Source organism: Sprattus sprattus (genome assembly GCF_963457725.1).
Source record: "Sprattus sprattus genome assembly, chromosome: 2".
Classification (NCBI taxonomy): Eukaryota; Metazoa; Chordata; class Actinopteri; order Clupeiformes; family Clupeidae; genus Sprattus; species Sprattus sprattus.
The window spans coordinates 20286730-20307358 of NC_137921.1; the positions used below are offsets into that span (position 1 = coordinate 20286730).

A 20629-nucleotide genomic window follows, 5' to 3' on the forward strand; every position below is an offset into this window, starting at 1 on the left:
AATTTGATATCATATTTCCCCCAAGCTGCCTTTCATAGCTCCCTCTCGCCTTCTTTCGCTTTCTTTCGCGCTCTCTCTCTCTCTCTCTCTCTCTCGGAACAGGAAGGCCATGCAGCAGTTGTCCTCGGTGGTAGAACTAATGGGGAACCTAACCTCTGCCAGTATTTCATTTGGGGTGGTGAAGGGGATCATGGTGAAACCAAAAGATGAAGACGACTTGAAAAAGTTATCCTTTGTCAGCTCTGACAGTGATTTAAATGTTGGTGTTCATGTTTACATTTAAGTAAAACAGTTGTAACTTGGGAATAGCAGAATAATAATAATCATCAATGCCATTCAAAAAACTCTCTGGGGTATTCCAGAAAGCCGGTTTAGTCACTTGTATGTTAACTCAGGTTCCAAAAAAACTAGGCTAGGTTAGTATCTATGGATGCTATGCTCTGATACAAAAATGACATGTTCTGAACATAATCTACTACAGGCAAGTTATGTTCAGGTTTACTGCAGTCTACACTCACTGTCAGTGCCAGACAATCACCAGACATGTCATTTGCAGAAATCACTTTAATTAAAGAAACACAAAAACTCTTATTATTTATCTTGGCAACAATAATAATATTAAGTTGATATGAAATAATAAAATGTATAATCCACAGTGGGTTCTCAGTAGATAACATCCTGAGGCAAGTCTCAATGTTAACCTCCTTGTCCGCCATTTTGAGCAGTAAATAATGTATTTTAGATTTTTTTCTGGAGATGTAGGCCTATTCTATACAGCTCCTCTGCTGACAGGACGACCTAGGACTATATAGCCTAAATCAGTTCCCTTAACCTGGGGGGTATTTAATTTTTTGCTGTAATGTGATTGTATATTAGCGTATCAATAATTTCTTAGAGGGCTAAATTCCTGCATGGGTTTGATGGGTCCTCCCACTGCTCAGTCATAGTCTGTAAGAAGACAGTGTGGTAGTAACAAGGAAGTGTGGAAGTGCTATTGTGAAACTCACCCCTGCACTGTAGACTTATTGCCCATGCCATATACCTACGTGGGCCTCTTTTAACCTTCTATCTCCACGTCAGTAACAGCTGATGTGATCTCTGTGTCTGCATCCTGATAGTGAAATGATAGTGTTCAAGTCAGCAGTGAAGTGTCAAATAATTAGGCTAAATGATGGCTGAAATGCAAAGTAAGATCTTACAGTTGTATGTATAATTATATGTTGACCACATCTAATACAAATTATATTGGCATGACATCCAAGTGAGTGGCATACAATGCAATCAAAATGTAACTGGCAAAAATGTAGTATACATTATCTATGCTACTCAACCTCAAGGTTAACCACGCTTTCTGGAATACCCCTCAGGTGTTCATACACAGACCTTGCTCTGTAGGTGAAAAACAGCCAATCAACAAGTTGCTTCAGGAGCACAGAAGGGAGGGGTTTAATTTGATTTGCTGTTGAGCTCATATATCAACAACATTTCGCCAGAACTACCTTACCCAGACTGTACCACTCTTGTTGTCATTTTCCCCAGCCCCTTTGTGTAAAAATCAGTTTTTTTCTGCCAATCTCTACAAATCAGCTAATAACATGATGCTGATTGATTTACTGTATTTAAAGGCTATTACTATAAGCTTATCACCTTCAGCAGACTCACTGTTTAAAGGCATTTTAATGATTTCAGTTGTGCTAAAAGAAAATAAGCTGTTGCTGATTTTTCTGTAATTGATACATTTCCTTTTCTTCCCAGGTGATTGAAGATGAGGACGTCATTAAAAATTACCCCCTGTCTGTGAGTGTGTCCGAAGAGGCTTATAAGACATCCTATCGCCAGGCCAAAGAGAAAACATTTGTTGGAGTTTTCCGTTTCCCAAAGATGGCAGTGGTAAACACAAAAAATGCTCTGACAGACTGATAACATGATTAAATGAATAGCTAACTGAAAAACTCTTGCAAAAAAGCTGATGACATCTTTCAATGAACATCAAACAAGTTCAAGTCTAATCCAATTCTTATGCTTTCTTTTAGGGTGAAAATGTCACTGCTTTAACTGGTGACGTGTACTCCATTGAAATGGGAACAAATATTTCTAATCTCTCAGATCCTATCCAAATCAATTTCAATGTTGACATACCGGTAATAACACACGTTCTTGACATGATTCACTGTGGTTAAACGGCATTCAGACGACAGATGATAACCTTATCAGTAATAATGTGATGATTTTTTTTTTTATATATGTGCTTATATTTAGGAGAAAGTCAATCTGTCTTGCCAAAGTTGGGATGGAAAAGGTACTTTTTTTTAAATTCACTATGATCTTTCTATTAGTTTGTGTCTGGCACAGGTACTTTACAGCAGACAGTGTATCAGTCGCCTAGTCTATCTCTTTTGATCTTCGCAGACAGATGACCAGATAAAGCCTGGCAAAACTGCATGTTTTCCAAATGCATGTTTCCAAACATTCCTACATTCCTAATGCAGAAAAACTCAATATCTCCTTAGGTCAACCAAACTGGACAGACGAAGGATGTCTCACTATAATAGGTGACCAAGTGACATGTGAATGCAGACACCTGACCTTCTTTGCGGTCTTAATGGTGAGTGCTTCACATACAGAGGACAGCAAAGCAGATCACCCCTAGTAAACAAAATGCAATGTTTAACTTGAATGTTTATGTGTTCTGCCAGACGCCCACTGACTCTCTGGTGAATATCTCAGCTTCGGATCTGGCGTCCCTGACTTACATCACCTATGTCGGCTGTGGACTGTCACTGTTCTTCCTGGGATTAGGACTGTTTATGTTCTGTTGCATAAGGTATGCAAACTCTTGACCACAAGTAGATGTGATGCAAATCCAAAAGAGCAGAATGATCTGATCCTGGCTCTGCTAAGAAACACTTCCAAACTTAAAAAGCTAATTAGAAGTCAGTTTGGCTTCTTAAATGTCATCAGCGATTGGTTGTTGATATTTAAGCTTTACAACCAATCAAATACACCCCTCTTTCCATGCTCCCCAAGCAATGTGTTAATTGGTTGGAAGCTAGCTTATAGCTCAGTCTAAGTCACAATGTTTGTTTCCGGAAAGCACATGAGGTTTTGACTATAAGGAGCAATTCGCTGAATTTGACAAAAATAGTGTTGGATTAGAACTGCTGAGTGTGATTTGTGTGTCTTGCTAAGTTAATACAAATATAAATAGCTTTAATGGAAGATCCTTGTATATGCTATCATCATGACCATACTTACATCTTACTTCCATCCCCCCACACAGAAGGACAAAGGTCAGCAATTCCACTCATATCCTAATCCACCTCTTCCTGGCACTGTTTCTGCTCAACATTACCTTTGTGAGCAACGAGTGGATTGCCAACATGGAGAACGATGTAGCATGCAGGATCATAGCCGGCCTCATGCACTACTCCATGCTGTGTTCGTTCACCTGGTACGCTGTGGAGGCCTTCCACCTTATTCTACAGCTGACTAAGTACGCTACAGTTTCCATTCCCCACTACAAACTGAAACTCTGCTTCGTCGGATGGAGTGAGTTCACGCCTTAACCAAACATCTGCTACATATAACAGAAATGCTTATGTCACCATTAACTTTTAACAACAACAAAACAAAATTAACTTAATGTTATGAACCCATTTGGTTTCAGACTAAATGATTTTTGTATTATTCATTACTGGTAAATACATTAAGCACTTTAACCTTAAGAGATTCAAAGGATGATGGTAAAGCATACATTGTTTGATAACTTAGGCCCAATCTCAATACTTCCCCTTACCCCTTATCTTACCCCTTACCCTTGAAATTGCGCGTTCATGTGAGAGCTAGTGGTGTCTCAATACCCAACTTGATCAAGATTAAGGGGTAAGGTTAAGGGGTGTATGGCCCTTGTTTTTGAGATGATCGGAGGGCTACCTTACCTTGTATAGTATTTTAGGTCTTAACTGAAGCTTTCAAACGGTAGTTTTAGGATACATTTAGCGCGTATACCACCACTCCATTGGCTTATATGGTAGCTTGCCAGCTATCATGCTAAATACACTACATGTAAGTATTTTTGGCTTATAATTAATTTAAAAATGACGACAGTCTTGTTTCGTGCTCTACACAGTTGTATACATATATATTTGCAACCATGTTCTTCATTAGACTTTTTTTAAATCGCTAGTTTCATAGCTCATACAGTCACGCATGACGTACCCGAAACCTAGTGGCGTCTCATTTCATAGGGGAAAGATCTCAGCCCTTGGCCCAACACTTGCAAGTGCTAGGGTTAAGACTAAATCAAGATTAAGCAAAAGGGGCAAGGAGAAGAATCGAGATTCGACTCACCTAGCATTGGTTACTATATAATTTCTTATGCTTTGCATAGGGCTTCAACATACTTTACCCAATGTTTTCTACATTCTGCAACACATTTTGATGGGAGTCTTTACATTCATTTTATATCTCCCTTCACAGGTCCTGCTGCCCTTGTAGTAGTGGTCGTCTTCTTTTTGGGAAAATATGGTGAACTAAAAATTTACACTGACATTGGAACTGAAGCCAAGATGTAAGAACATGCAGACTCGCACGATCATCAGTCCTGCAATTCATCTCTCGACACCTCAGTGTCCAACTGTGTTGAGCAGGTCATCTCTATATTTCTGTTCTGACACCAATGCCAATCTATTATTCTGATCAGGTGCTGGATCCTGGACTCCAGCATTCACTATGCTGTGAACGTGGGCTACTACGCTATTGTCTTCCTCTTCACCTTCACCGTCTTCATCGTAATGCTTCGCTGGCTTTGTTACCTCAAGAGTACAAAGGCCAAGGGTGGGAGCTCCGGATCACGGGACATTGTTACCATTATGGGTCTCTGTTGCATCCTGGGCATCACCTGGAGTTTTGCTTTCTTTAGTCACGGGGCCCTTCGGGTGCCGTCTTACTACATTTTCACGATTCTTAATTCTGCCCAAGGTAGGTTACCCCAAAAACTAATATCTTACAATTATCGGGTGATAAATAGAAATTTGATCCTCAAATGATTGATATAACAACATAAAAAGCCTTCAATTAACCGAGAGACTAAAGAGTCGTTCAGTGTTCTTTGGCTATTTGTACTGAGAGGGTAGGTCCTGGCATAAACAAGTTGACATCCTTAAAAGATAAATAAACAAATAATGCATTTTTAACAACAAATATCTGTGATGAATAATAAAACTCTGCTGCCAACCAGACTGGATTTTAAATTTTATGACAAAATGTCTTTTGAAAAAACAATGTTGGTAATCATATAACATGGATATTTTACAATATCTCCCACAGGATTTTTCCTCTTCCTCTACTACTATAACACCAGCACAATCATCGGAGACACCAACACCTCCACTTCCTCTTCAACTAAGACAAGCATTTCAAAAGTAGAGATGGAAAATCCATACAAAAAGCAATGAAATTAGTGTCATATTTCTCAGACTAATTTGTGGAACTAACCTTGGAGTGCTGCCAGTCACAAAGAAAAATGCATAATTATACATTCAAAGCAACCGTATGGAGCAATCTGCCACTCTTTTTAAGGTGTGTGTTTTATAGGCTACAAGTTTTGGCATGATCTTCAGATAATTTTAATGGTATATGGTCATGTAAGGGCAGATTCAAACACACCTGTCGTTCCCACTAGTCACCCAGGCTATGCACTCACTGCAATTCTGTGGTCTGGAATGGACCACCTTGAGATAACATAACAAAAGCTTCCACAGCACGCCATCGCCAATACCTTCCAAAGACATTAGTTAGCACGATAGCAAATTTTTATCAGTGCCATATGTGCTGTTGGTGATTGAATGCCTAGGAGTAGAGAGCTAGCTAGTTTTAGACCAAACTCCTTATTCCTACTTTAAAGCTACAGTCCACTTATAGATTCTATTTTGTAATGTCTTCGCTTACCTAAGAATGGAATTCAGTAGTGTGTCTCAACTTTTGAGTAAAAATGCAACATTTGAAATTGTTAGGTTGTGTAAACCATGTACCTTAACTTAACCTACCTAATAAATTACAAATGTTACATAAAGAGTCTGACCACTGTCCCAGAGTAAAATATATTTATTGAATCAATTGAAATATGTAAAATAGAAAATCAAATGCTCCTGTTCTTGTCATCCCAGTAATAGCTGTTCTGCCTCTTCCAAATCCCTCTCCATTTCCTCCACCTCCAGTTTGATGGTGCCCCTCTCCTCCCTCAGTTTCTCCCGTGCCTCTTTCAGGTCCTTCATGACGTTCTGTATTTCCTAGAAAGTAATATGGCCAAATCCAAACTGTATTTATCATCAATGCTCACATTTGTATGGTCTTGCCTCATCATTGCAACACTGCGTGTACGTGGGGAACTTACCTCCAGTTGTCCTCTGTGGGCTGATGCCATTGAGTCAAACTTTTCCAGCTCGTTCAGTAGGTTTTTGGAAATATTCTACAAGTTGTGCAAAAGGGGTCAAATATAATGCCTGTATTATGCCTGTATAAATGTCTTTTTTTTTTTTAATAAGTAGTTACAGTAATTACAAAGTAGACGTTTTGCACCACAGTGACTTCCTAAAAGAGCGGCTGTGTGTAGATAGAACTGTCATTTCTGGGGCTGTGGGTTGATATGATGCAATCATGCAAAGAAATAATAAATAAATAAATAAAACCATCCCAATCCCATCTCCCAACTGAAAGTCTTGTAACATGTCAGCTATGACGGAGGAAATCAAATGGAATCTTACTCTTACCATAACCTCCTTCCTCTGCTCCTCAGTCTCATTAGATGCTTCATGTATGTGCTCACCAAGCACTGGAAGGATTTAATTGAGAAAGAAAATATTTAATAGCTACTGGTTTCAAAATACTTCATCATGTATAAGACAAATCTGCAGGCAAATGTGGATGCGGTGACATAATGACTGCAAGTCAATGACACCGAAAATTATAAAAATACAGTAGGGCACCTGGGTCAATGTTAGCTGCAACAAGAAGAGTATGGCAGTCTCTCAGACGCTTCTGTATTTCTGAGTTTTCTCCCTTGACATCGCCACACTGCTGCTCCAGAAGAGCTATCTTATTCTATACCACAGTGAAAACACAGTACACACACACACACACACACAATAAATCACCAGTCCGTACTACTCAAACAGTCTGATCATTATGGTTTGGTAAAACTCAACAGGGTAATACTATGATAATCAAAGAAACTGTCATGAGACTGTTAATGTCTGTACTACGACTTTCCACTTACAAGTCAGACCATACCAGCCATGAAAAACACAGAACACAAAAACTCAATTTCACTTGCCTCCATTTCGAAGACATGTTTCTGAAGGTCTTCATTGGTGGATATCAGAAGCTGATTTTGTTCCTTTAGCTCATGTTGTGCTCCATAACGTGTGGAAGGCCTGTGTAATAACATTGCTTCTTGAACTTCAAACAATATTGTAGAAGTTGTGAAATTGTGCGAATAACTGCAGTTTTAAAATCAAAATACCATGCCCTCCAAAGGTTTGGAAACACCCCCCAAAAAACAGTTTTTAAAATAATATCTGCGTAGTTCAGTATTAAATGCTCACATTTATTAAAGCAACATTATCTGTAACAAGCATGGCAATAACGTTATTGGCAATATACCATTCACACACTTGACTGCTGTGATAACTGGTGGATAAACTTTGCCAAGGCTTTCTACAAAAGAAAATATAGGGAACATTGGACCAGTGTGTATACCACAGTATTTTACAGAAACATGAGATTCTCACTGATCTGTGCAATTGGTCTGTTTCAATTTCCAAGTCCAAAGCCCAAAGCATGCCGCCAAGCTTTGCAAATCATATTTGTGTAGGATAAAGCCTGTTCAAATGTTGTCCATCATGGAATTACCTGTCCAGTCACCCAATTGAGCTGCTATAAGAGGAACTTGCTGGTTTGTCCAACCAGTCATTTATAAACTCAAAGTTTAAGCATTTAAAATCGAGTAACAGCGAGTAACAGTGTACATGCTTTCATGGCACATGGATGTCCACATTTAGATGTAGCGTGTCCACTTTTACATCTTTACACACTACAACCTGCACAACCGTAAATCATCAACATTTCAGGAAAGTCATGTGTTGTAAGAAATAATGTTTTGTGGTTGTTATAATAGCAAGTTAGTTGTTTGTACCGTTTCGGTATGAAACATTAACGTCAAGGACACTTACCCTTTTAATGTCCTCGTGTTAGCGTTTTTTCTGAAAGGAAAAGTACGCACATTAAAAATTCAAGGAAATGAAGAGGGAGGGAATAACAAAAGTAGGAAACAAGAAGGTAATACCTGACAACATTGTCGCAAACAGGTTTAAGCACCGCTGCTTTGGCATCAGACGTTTCCCTAAAATGGATCGTAGTCGCTTTTTTCATCTTCGGAGCAGGACCTAAGAATGACCAGATGAAAGGTGCTGTTTTTAAGGACTCTCATGACATGACGTTAACTAATATTATCACTACCTCCTTTGCTATATACACTAGCTAGCCATCTCATGTTTATTCACCAACAGTTCAGTTAAGTAACGCAACTTTAGTGAACAAATACAGTTACTTAGCAGACATATTCCAACCAACTGTCTATCCTCCTCTTCTAATCGAATGGAGCCGATCGGCTAATCTCCTCCAGTCACATTTTATAATGTTGTTCATTGTGCTTCCTGATAGGTTTTATAACTGGGTTTCTTACCTGCACTAAGTTTAAGTAAAATCATACAAAATTCTTCCGAAATATGCTAACCATCAGCACCAATCTGCCAAACAATCCGTGGCGCTTAAGAAATTTTGAAAATAGAACATCTATGCGTCACTTCCGTACCCCGCCAAGAAGTTGACTACTGCCTCTAACTGGTTTGGAGTATCTGCTACAACCTCCTAAATGTCAGTACTTTGTTTTTTTTTCGTGAAGTGAGTAGTATCGTATCGGATAGTTTTTACACACTCTGGTTGTACATGAAAGTTAGCATCATAACAACATCACAAATGTTAATATTTTGTACAAAGGTTATGAGAGTGGGAGAGGCACAATAATACTTACTGTACTACTACTATGTTCAGTGCACTGTACTAGTTTGTCAAATGCATTGCCGTTTTCTTCCACTAGATGGGAATACAACTCAAATCTGAAGCTACATAGAAGATTGCTATTACTGCGCATACTCAGGAAGGAGCGGTTAAATTCAAACTGAACAGAGGGCTGAAAACGTCTGTCTGATATCGGTCGCAAACAAAAGGACCCACAATAATGGAATCCACCGAAACATTCAATTTCGAGTGAGTAATGCCAACTGCATTTGCTATGTTTTAAGCTAATGAAACGCCAATTTGGCTTTATAAATGTCCGTTAGTTTACTTGGATAGCTAAGCTAATTTAGCTCATGTCAATGTACGACAGTCATAATAACAAACGTTGGCTAGCATAGCATAACTAGCTAGTCTTTAAAGTAGCTTTCTCTGATATTTCTTTTGATTAACCAGTTGTAGTCAAACTGTAGCCACTGCAACCCCCTACAGTCACCCTGTCTATGTTAACCTTATCCCTGGATGAAACTAACGCCGATTATACCTGATGTTATTTACAGCTTTGAGCGAGTCGGATCAAGCAGAAGGCGAATTTCCTCGGTTGGTAACGTTAGCCAATTTAACTTGACTGCTAGTCCACATTTAATTTATGTCTTGGCATTTGACCCGTTTGCTCTGACCTAACTAGGTACTTTGTTGTAATTATTGCGACACCTGTATAACTTTAGACCATAAGCATCGAATTGCTAACTGTTCACGTTTGTCTTGTCACTCAGATTTTAAAAGCACCACGGACCTCTGTCAAAGTGACAGAGTCTAGTCTGAAGGAGCCTCAGGTTGGTAAAATGGTTCATGCCAGGGTTGGGTCTCATTGTTGAAAAATGGAAACGCTTGTAAGCCTATAAAAATGACATCTAAGGATAATAGGTTCCTTTTCTGCGCATGCTACTTAAAATGTGATATTTTTTATTTAGCCGTTGACTTTTAAAAAAGAGATACTCAACAAAGTGCTGAAACAAAGTATGTAAAGTTATACATGTTTTTATCATGTCCTCAGTGCCATACCATCATTTCAAGCCCAAAAGCATTTTCATTTATCAACAGCAAAAACGTATTAATATACCTGTGATATGCAGACAGTTCTTTCTCTGGATGGAAACTGACAGGCTAGTTCATGTGTTTAATTTTTAGCAGGGGGAGAAGAGCAAACCAACAGAGAAAAGGAGGAGCTCAAGGAGAGTCAGCTTTGCTGCTACAAAAAATGTGGTTGTCTTTGCCAAGTAAGTGGTCATCAGCTTAAAAGCAAGTTGTCCGCATGATGTTTTCTCAAACCGGTCAATTCCTATAGCACGGTGCCTTTTACTTTTCAGGGACATTACAAGCTCTTCTGAAGAACAGAGTCCTTCACCAAGTTTGACACCTATGGGTAAGTATTCTTCTCATTCTAATTTGTACTTCTTGAATCAGAAAGAAGAGAAGTCTGATTTCAGTTCTTCTGTAGCACACCATATTTAAGAAGTCAAATATTCAGTTAAAATACATGTACTTGAATGGGGGTTTGTAATATGGGAAGCAGGATGCGTACACAATGAGAGTCTGTGACCTAACCTTTTAGTGTACACTGGAAAGGCCTTTTAATTACAACGATTATCAACACATGACTTGCATAAAACAGACACCTGTGCTGACTCGATACACTTAGAAATATTGCATGCACTTCTATTTTTGTATTTAATTTCACTCTTTTCATTTCACTCTGTAAACAGGGGCAGACAGTCAAGATGCAAAGTAAGTCCAACCTTTTTTTAAGCAGTGTTTAACAACTTGCAGGACTTCCTTGTTGGAATGGATTAAAACTGTTTAATGCCAGTGAAAGGATAATGTAAAATGTCAATGTGAATATGTGATACATTGACAACTGGTAACATTTAACTAACATAATAAACTCTTTTCGGATTTTATCTTTTAGGGTCACGTATGATGGTAAGCATTGTGTTTCTGAAGTTTCCTTTCAGTTTTTCTTTGACTGTTTTGGGGGGGGTCAATTTTGCCGCTCCTACATTATGACACATTCCTTTTATCTTTCTCACAGGCATTGAAAACCTATTGAAGGCACCCCTGCAAGTATCACATCAAATGGATGAGGTTAGCCAAGTTTATGCACTTCGATGCTTTGCACATTATTCAACTTGTTTGAATAACCCTTAAATGTTGAAACTATATAAATGTTATTGCAGTCTTGTGTTAAAGTTAGTTGTGGTGAAGAGCCATGCTTTGTCTGTCTATTTAAGGAAAATTGATTTAATACAGATGTAACGATTCCTGTGTTTCTCACTCCATGTTTTGATTGTTTTTGTTTCTTTTAAATATCTCAAATAGAATCAGTTCTTCCCAGATGTATTTCTGCCAGACAGTTGTAACGATAAGACGGTACAGTTTGGAGAAGACACTGCATGCATGGACATGACTCACTGTCATACAGTTCTCATTGATAAGGAATCTGATAAAAGTGGCCTGAATTTCACAATCAATACGGAGATGTCAGTCAGCAGGATATGTAAACCTACGAAAATGGAAGATGCCGTGCTACAAAAAAACGTCTCTCTTGTTGACAAAGAAAATGCATACTCTCAAAACGCAGAGCCGGATTCAGATTTTGGAGCTTTCCTCGCAAGTATGTCCCAGCAAAAGGGAGTTGGGAATAAATCAAGAAATGAAAGCCCTTACATGGCTAGAGATCAGACATTGCTGTTTGGAGGGGACGATACAGCACACATGGATATGACCCATTCTCACACAGTTATGATTGATGACGACTCAAATGAAACTGACTTAAACTTCACTAAGAGAGCAGAGATGCCAGTAAGTGGAATCTTTAAGACCATAAACAAGGAAGACAACATGCCACAAAGAAATGTGGAACTTGCTCATAAGGCTGCCACTGATGGAGATTTTGAAGTGTTTCTTGCAAGCTTGACCAAACCAAAGGGACTCGGTAATGCAAAAAATGAGGAGACTTTCCCTGCTATTCAGCCTAGCAGCGTTCCATTTCATAACCAGAAAGTGGATTCAAACAGCTTTTTTGCCAGACTGAATGCCCGTAGTGTAGTCAACAAAGAGAACCAGCCTCCTGCTCTGTCAGACCTCTCTGTTTCAAAACCTCAAGGCCTTAGCCTTAGGAGGTCCACAACCCCATCAGCTGAACATGACTTCATGGATCTAACAAAAAGTCACACAGTTGCAATTGACAGAAGAGGTTGTCTCCAAAGCCAACAGGCAACACGGAGAGAGAAGCAGTGGGCCATCGGACAGGGCAGCACCAATGTATCTAAACTGTATTTTGATGGTTTGGTAGGTTCCCTGAAATCACCTGATCCAGATGACATGGACTTGACAAGGAGTCAGACAGTTGCAATCAACTTCAAAAGTATGGACGTGGTGAGTGAAAGGTCTTTTCTGGATCCCAACCAAACACAGATTTTCTCCGCCAATAACGTTGGAATGGAGCTTACAGGAGTCATTGATGGGACTGAGGTACAGGAAAATATCCCACAGAAGATGCGTGTCCAGACAGAAAAAAGGTTCTCTCTCTCAAAACCCAGGGGGGCTTTTGTCCACACTGCCCAACCTGTAAGTCAGCAACAGAGGATAAGTCATTTTCAAAATGATATGTGGACTGTTGACCTTGCCAAGACCGATGATATGGAACTGACAAAGAGCCAGACAGTCGTCATTGACAGCAAGGGCTACGAGCGGGATGGGCCCAATAAAATACGAAAAAGTCTGTCCGCAACCAGAAGTCTTATATTTGCACAAAATGGTGAGGGTAGGGAGTTCACTGAACCTTTTACTGGTCACATGGAGGCAAGAGAACGTGGCAGTCAGAGTGCCTCCATGGATATGAAGATTAATCAGACTGGAACCGCATTAGATTCTGATGGCATGGAAATGACAACGAGTCAAACTGTGGTCATTGATTCTAAAGCCTACAGACAGGAAAAGCCCGTTAGGTCGAGGAAAAGTCTGTCCACCAATAGGAGTGTGATGTTTGCCCAAAATGATGATGGTATGGAGATGACTGAAGCCCTTTCTGGACACATAGAGGCAGACAGCTACTCTAACAGAATAGAATGTGACACTCGGAGTGTTTCCATGGATCTAAACATAAACCAAAATGTTTCGGATAATGGCAAGAGTTTGTGGGCAGTCACATCAGATTCTAATGACATGGAAATGACAAAGAGCCAAACAGTGGTGATTGATTCCAAAGACTACAACCAGGTTAAGGCACCAAAATCAAGGAAAAGTCTTTCCACCAACAAAAGTGTGCTGTTCTCAAAAAATGATGACTGTATGGAGATGACTGAAGCCCTTACTGGACACATAGATGCAAATCGTCACTCTGTCAGAGATGGAACCGATCAAACCAGTCCACGTGTTTTCTTAAACCAGACAGTCCAACAGAGCCAACCACATGTGGAAGCACTTTGTTCAGAAGCAGACGACATGGAAATCACCAGAAGTCAAACTGTGGTCATTGATTCTAAAGCCTACAAACAGGGAAAGCCTGTTAGGTCGAGGAAAAGTCTGTCCACCAATAGGAGTGTGATGTTTGCCCAAAATGATGATGGTATGGAGATGACTGAAGCCCTTTCTGGACACATAGAGGCAGACAGCTACTCTAACAGAATAGAATGTGACACTCGGAGTGTTTCCATGGATCTAAACATAAACCAAAATGTTCCGGATAATGGCAAGAGTTTGTGGGCAGTCACATCAGATTCTAATGACATGGAAATGACAAAGAGCCAAACAGTGGTGATTGATTCCAAAGACTACAACCAGGTTAAGGCACCAAAATCAAGGAAAAGTCTTTCCACCAACAAAAGTGTGCTGTTCTCAAAAAATGATGACTGTATGGAGATGACTGAAGCCCTTCGTCACTCTGTCAGAGATGGAACCGATCAAACCAGTCCACGTGTTTTCTTAAACCAGACAGTCCAACAGAGCCAACCACATGTGGAAGCACTTTGTTCAGAAGCAGACGACATGGAAATCACCAGAAGTCAAACTGTTGTCATTGACTCCAAAAACAGAGGAATTACTGGCAATGGCTTATCTCATTCCAGTCAAATGGAAATTGCTGAAAGTCAAAAAGATTTGACTGAGTCTAGCCAGCCAATTAAAGAAAGCCTTTTGAGGAAAAGCATGATGAAAAGTTTGCCTTATGTGCCTTCATCATTACAGAATACCATGTTTGGGAATGATCCTTATTCCGAAAGACAGGAGGCAACAACTGTAAGTGGGGACGACATGGAAATAACACGAAGTCAGACTGTTGTCATTGATGCTAAAAATAAAAGGATGAGTGGGGATAGTGACCCCAAGGTCCACACTCTAACCACTAAATGGAAGAATAGCATTTTGCCCATGACTGCAACATTTCCCTCCAGTCAAATGGCTAGTCAGGCCAGTGTGTTGCAAATGTCAACCGCTGGTGAAGACATGGGATTTACAACTCATAAAGCAGCTGCTATGGACTCTGATCCCAGTGAAGTAAACGATGGCTATAAAAGTACTACTAAGAAATTCTTCCCATTAGATCCCTTCATTTCTAACCCTTGTGAATCTGAGGGAATTACCACTGACTTATCATTCATTACTGGCCAGAAGGTCTTTCCATCTCTTAGAGTAGATGACATGGAGCTGACTAGCAGCAAACATGTCACTGCTGATTCACAAGTGACAAAGTCTGTGCCATATATGGCAGCCGAGTCAAAAACACAGTGCTCTTCTGATGAAGGCTATGTCTTGAAGATGACAAAGTCTGCCCAACTGGCCTCTGATGAACGTTATGGTGCACTGCTTCATGAGGAAGATCCTGTTGCCCTCATGTCTCAGAGTAGGGAAGTCATTGGAGAGTCCAGTAGTGTTAGGGGCCGAGATATTCATCATGGCAAAAGGAGCTCTTTGTGCACAGAAGAAAAAGTTGACTCAGCCGAACCAGATCCAGTTTCTCCACCTGATCATACTGTCACCAAGCGAATTGATCCCATATCCCAAAAATCTAAGTCTAGGCGGAAAAGCCTGCTAGATCTACAGTCTAAACTGAGACGTATTTCACAAACTTTCAATGACCCGGCCCAAAGTGTAGTAAGCAGTGCAACTGTACCATTACCCCGTTTGGAGGTGACAGAAAAGTTCACAGAAAATCCTGAAATGGCAGACCCAATAGGTTGCAGTAACCAGGAGACTGTAGAAGTGTTAACTGAACAACCAGATCATGTAGAAAGCTCCAGAATGACCTCGTTGGACAACCATGAGACTAAACCACTCGCAGCACGACTCTCATATGGTGGATTTCTACCCAAACTGCCATCAAGACCAAAACCAATAATTACTGATCATGTATCTGAAACCACAAAAACCTTCAAAAGTAACTTACTCGAAATCAACCTAGATGCCACTTCCAATCCAGGCAACTCTGAGATGGATGGTTTCCTTGCTGAGCAGCTTCCTGAGATGAGCATCGACGAGGACATTTCAGGAGCTGTTGATGACTATTCTTTCAAGCAAACCCAGGAGGAAGAAGGCCACTGCAATGCAAACCAGTTGCCAGAAGACCTGGTGCATAATGTCTCACCGACTCTGAATGTCACCAAAAACCTGAAAAGGCCGCGCCTAGAGGATGACCATGACAATATGCCTCTAGAGCAGAAGAGAAAACAAGAAGTCTTACCCACTGAAGTCAAGGTAAGGTGTACATTTTTTTTTTTTTTTTTTTTAAGTTCTATTTAAAAATATAATATAAATGTATTATAATATAAATACTTCACTCTGTAAAAGCCATTCCACTGCATAGAAGTTCTTATATTTGGGATGGGTTTTTTTCTATGGGCTGTTGCCTGAAATTTTCAAATATTAGAAATGTCTTTCTTTACAGGGGTCAGCTCTTAGTAGCAACCAGTGGGAGACTAATGCTACAGAGGAAGCTTCTAATGTGATGACTAAGACAATTGATGGTACCAGCTCCAGCAGTAACTCCACCTACATTAAATCTGAGGCCACTTTTGAGTCAAGTGAGAGACTCCCTTGTCTAATGTGAACCTTAAGAAAGATGTCAATATGCTCTGACTTATTTTAGCCCAATTTTATGAATTCTGTAAATATTTGGTTGGTTATCGTTTTATTTTTTTACTTCTCAGCATACAAGTACAGCCAGTGTGACTCCCAGATTGACAGGAATTTGGATTATGAATCAGATTTTTACAAGGTAAGCAAAATTATCTTTTGCAATGAACATCTGTTCATTTAGCAAATGTTGTCATCTACAGCAGCCTGAATTTTCATTTGTATGTATATTCCCTGGGTATTACCTATGTCCTTTGTGGTGTTGGCATTTTGTGCTATATGTTGAGCAATGGGGGCATCTTTTGACTTGGAAATATGTGTATGTTGATTGATGGTTAAGTATATCTTGATTTTCAGAAAATTGAAGATGGAAGCATCACCGTGAATGAGTTCCTGAGGCACTTTGGCATCGACATCGTCATCTACAGATCTCGTCCAAGTGCCCTCCCTGACAATGTGAGAGTCATACGACTCCCAAGCACATCAGTGTTTGCAGTCTTGTGGTGTAAATGTTTAAAACATGTCATAGTTGTAACGCTCACATGAAACATGGCTCCCTTCTGTAGTTTTCACCTGACCCAACACCAAAAATGGAACACTTACTGAAGGAGCTGTTCATCTACCGACTTAAACAGAGGGTTTATGAAGCTGATTGTGAGAAGCTCGCTGCAATGGTCGAAGGGTATGTATCTATTGCTAATGTTTACATTAATATGCTGCTGAAATAACTATTGATGTCTGTGTCAACTTTTGATGACTGGTGGTGAATGGTAAATCGACAACCGCCCTTGAAATGATCAACACTTTTTGCCAGTGTCGGTGCTATTTTTTTTCTATAAGGGTAGGGATGAATCTTATTTGCTGTCTTTGGTTCCAGACTCAAGTCACGAATGCTGGAACAAGACTGTCCACTCAGACACATCAATGAGTCGCTTGGGCAGGAGTTGACAAACTTATCTGAGGAACAGGTATTGTCCTGATAAGATTTTCTAAGTAATTGTGGTGTTGATTGAAGTTGACTGTAGACTTGACTGTCATTTTTGTGATGTTTTCTCTAGCTACTGAGCTTTGGTTCCAAGTTGAAGGAAAGAAAGGTGCATTTCAGAAAAAGAAGCAAAATGCTTTCTCATGAAATGAAGTTTGGCATGTACTCTGAACTTTTGCACACAACACAGGTATGAGCTTTCTACAAAAGTTTGAATACTTTACATTTTCATACACAGTTTATGCATTCATTCATTCTATCCAATCAAAGGTGACCAAACATAAACTTGAGGAAAAGGTGTTGGAAACCGATACAGTACTGAAAGATCTTGATGCGTGTATTCATGATTTGGAAGTTGGTATGTTACATTTGTTTTTCCTTTTTTAATTAATTAATTTATTCATTGATTTCTTGTCACTAGGTTTTAAGTAGATATGTTTGAAAAATTATTATTTTTCATTGAATCAGATTATTACATTCCGACTCTAGATAAGACTTGTAGCCTTGACCACACTGTGCTTCTCTGTTATTTGGTCCTGTAGAATTGGAAGCTGTGGATAGTGCCCTGAGAGTTGACCAAGTGCATGCACAGAGTGAAAAACAGCCGGCCCTGAGAGAGAGACAAGAAGGTAAAAAGCCAGCGTCCACAAATTTGACAGCTTTCATAAACCAGATGTAAGGAAAAATCTAGGGATAATATTTGACACACTTGCTTTTTTCCCAAATGTATTTTTATATATTTGTTGTCATAGAACTTGAACGCTTGGACAGTGCTGTTGCTGAGAAACAAAGGTGAGCATATTTTCCTCTGTGATAACAAAGTTAAAATAAGAGTTCCACAGGGAAAGTTTAAGGAGAAGTATTGTAATATGCATCTCCCCACAGTTTCAAAGTCAAGGTATATATGGTGACAACTTTTGGGTGCTCTTTGTATGATTTAATGTGGGAATTAACAGAAGATTACACAAACTTTGCCTTGGTAATTGCATGACAGAAAAATACAGTGGCATCTCTGCCTTTTAGACAATTCATTTTCAGTGTCATTGAAAATATTTGGTGCAAAAAATGAAGATGGTGGTCTGTGCAGGCAAATGGTCCACGTGGAAAGTGAGAAGAAGAACAAAGCAGAACAATTGGACAGATTACAGGAGGAGGTGAAAGATATAAAGAAACACACCTCGGTTCTACACAGGTAACTTTCTGATATATTTTGAGAAAGTATAGCTCTAGGTATCATGTTAATATTTTAATTTAACATTTTTGCTGGTTTCCAGTGTGAACGAATGGAAGTTGAGCTTGAAAGAAAATGGAAGGACTCTGTTTGGTTTTCTACATAACACACTATTGTTAGAGGTGGTACATCAACCGCCCAATGGTACGTAGCACTTTTCACACATTCATTTTAAAGAATATGAATCACTTATGTCCTCATGTGATTTCTGAATGTTTGATAAAGTCTCTTATTTGTGCACTTTCATCTTTTTTTTCCTTAGAAATGCTTGCCCCAAATGATACGGAACAGAAAGTTCTTGATGTTTCATTTAATTTTCAATCAGACGGTTAGTTCATAGTCTTGTCAGTTTATTTAATTCTACTTTTTGAGGAATTTTGTCTCAATTTATGTTTTTTTTTTGTTTGTTTTTTCCTTTTTCTAAAGCAGACAAATCTGAGTGCCACTCTATAATGGTCCATGACCTGCTCTCCCAACTCTTTAAGTCTGGTTGGTTGAAGAGGTACTCCACCACTCGCGACATTCCAATGGTAAGAATTCATGGCAAAAGGAAAAATGGAAAGGACGGGTTATCGGACTCTTCTGTGACCCTACTTTTAGTAGGTCTGAAAGGTCACTACTGGAAGACGCTAATAGGCTAGACAGCATATTCAATTAAGAATTTAGTTTAGAAGGCCTAGACATAAACAAATAAAAAAGACTGAAACTGAGGGGGTAAAGTGCAGTAATATTGGGGAACACTTTATTGTGCCTTCAGAGGTATTTCATAATTTATTAGCCATGAGACATTTTCATCTTTTGACTACAAATACTACTTACCACACCTTTTAACTCATCAGTGCTTTGCACTCATTACTAATGTGACTGAGCGACTGCTCTCCCTTCTTAGCTCCTACATGATGTGAGCCTGGGGGTGAGCCGCATCCGTCTTCTCGGTGAGGAGATCCACCGGCTGAAGAGGTGGGGAGCGCTGAGACTGAGCGTCCTAGAGATCAGCTGTGCAGACAGGAAGTAAGTCTAAAGTCTTTCATCAAGTCCTTTATCTCCCAGTGGCACTATTCTAATTCTTACAAATGGTTATAAGCAAGCCTGTTCACCCGTCTCATGATTTTCATTTCAGGGTCCAAATAGTTTTCTCCAGCCTCAAGGCGTTTGTCAAGTTTCAGCTAACCCTGATGGTTACCTGTGCTTACCCCTTTGGAGGGATTAAGGTCCATAGCTTCCAGAACTACATTGGAAATACAAGGTAAATTAGTAAATCGGGGTTACTTGCTTTGTCTTGTGACTGACCACGGACTATGTTATTGTATATGCAAAAAGCTGTCTGAATTGTCGCATTGCACTCTGTGCACGAGCATTATGAGTTTTTTGTGTGTACAGTTTGATTTAACTGAGCACCTTGGTTGTTTTCAACCTGTCAGTGAACATGAATTATTGCAACAAGTCTAAATTTTTCACTTTTTCCCCACCAGCGTTGACCAGATTGAGGATGTACTCTCGTCCATTGAACCAGCCAAGGGCTACTTGACCAAGTTTATCAAGATGATTCATGATCATCTCCTTGTCTAAAACATTTTGATGATCAAAATTCCACCTGGTGTCCAAATAGTGGAATACATTTTATATATTTTGTTAAAGTAATTGTTTTGTCATTATGTTGCTATAAATGTTTTGTCTGTTGTATATTGTGTATATTACCCAGTTAAGATCTGAATAAATGTTTATAGAGATAATGTACTCATTACGTTGTGTCCCACACTTAACTTTTTAAAATTAACAATTAAGGCAGGATAATCTCACACTGGCAGCTGAGAACACATATTTGAAATGTTAACAGTTGTTCAAAATTCTGTCATTTATCTTTTCACTTTGCCGTTAATGTTAAGCAAAATTGATGAAATGTAACTGATATAAATAAATGGTTGCATTTAGAATAGATTTTTCTTTCATCTCTACATACGGTCATACACCAGGCAATGTTATTCCATTTGTGTTGCATGTAGCGTATTACAAGACATTTTCTTTCGAAGCACTATGGTTTAAAAGTAGCTGCTTGTACTTATATGTTGTGTAAGTTAAGCAATACACAATAATAACTGCAGTTTTACACAATGTTTATCATTATCTTAGAATTGCGTAATTTCAAGTACAAAACATTTCAGTTTTTAAGTTAGTTCATCTCGGCTTGTGTCAGCGGGTTTCACGTC

General features: G+C 39.3%; 1 protein-coding gene and 1 long non-coding RNA gene across 2 annotated transcripts; one reads left to right on the forward strand and one right to left on the reverse strand.

The window, feature by feature from the left end:
* Positions 1–6248: 6248 nt before the first annotated feature.
* LOC308360310 lies at positions 6249–7102 on the reverse strand. Its single transcript, XR_013968517.1, has 4 exons — positions 6987–7102; positions 6771–6832; positions 6395–6469; positions 6249–6290 (listed from the first exon to the last, which is right to left on the reverse strand). It is a non-coding gene; the product is annotated as an uncharacterized lncRNA (long non-coding RNA).
* A 2148-nt stretch (positions 7103–9250) lies between these two features.
* knl1 (kinetochore scaffold 1) lies at positions 9251–19991 on the forward strand (the record flags this gene model as incomplete). Its single annotated transcript, XM_080860718.1, has 24 exons — positions 9251–9327; positions 9636–9675; positions 9852–9911; positions 10267–10355; positions 10446–10537; positions 11168–11220; positions 11455–13006; positions 13292–15828; positions 16019–16154; positions 16281–16348; positions 16564–16662; positions 16773–16888; positions 17084–17174; positions 17265–17381; positions 17462–17549; positions 17734–17820; positions 17944–17983; positions 18279–18383; positions 18466–18566; positions 18685–18750; positions 18849–18952; positions 19312–19433; positions 19543–19668; positions 19895–19991. Exons 1-24 carry the CDS (start codon positions 9299–9301, stop codon positions 19989–19991), a joined length of 6015 nt encoding a protein of 2004 aa, XP_080716844.1. The 5' UTR covers positions 9251–9298.
* Positions 19992–20629: the final 638 nt, after the last annotated feature.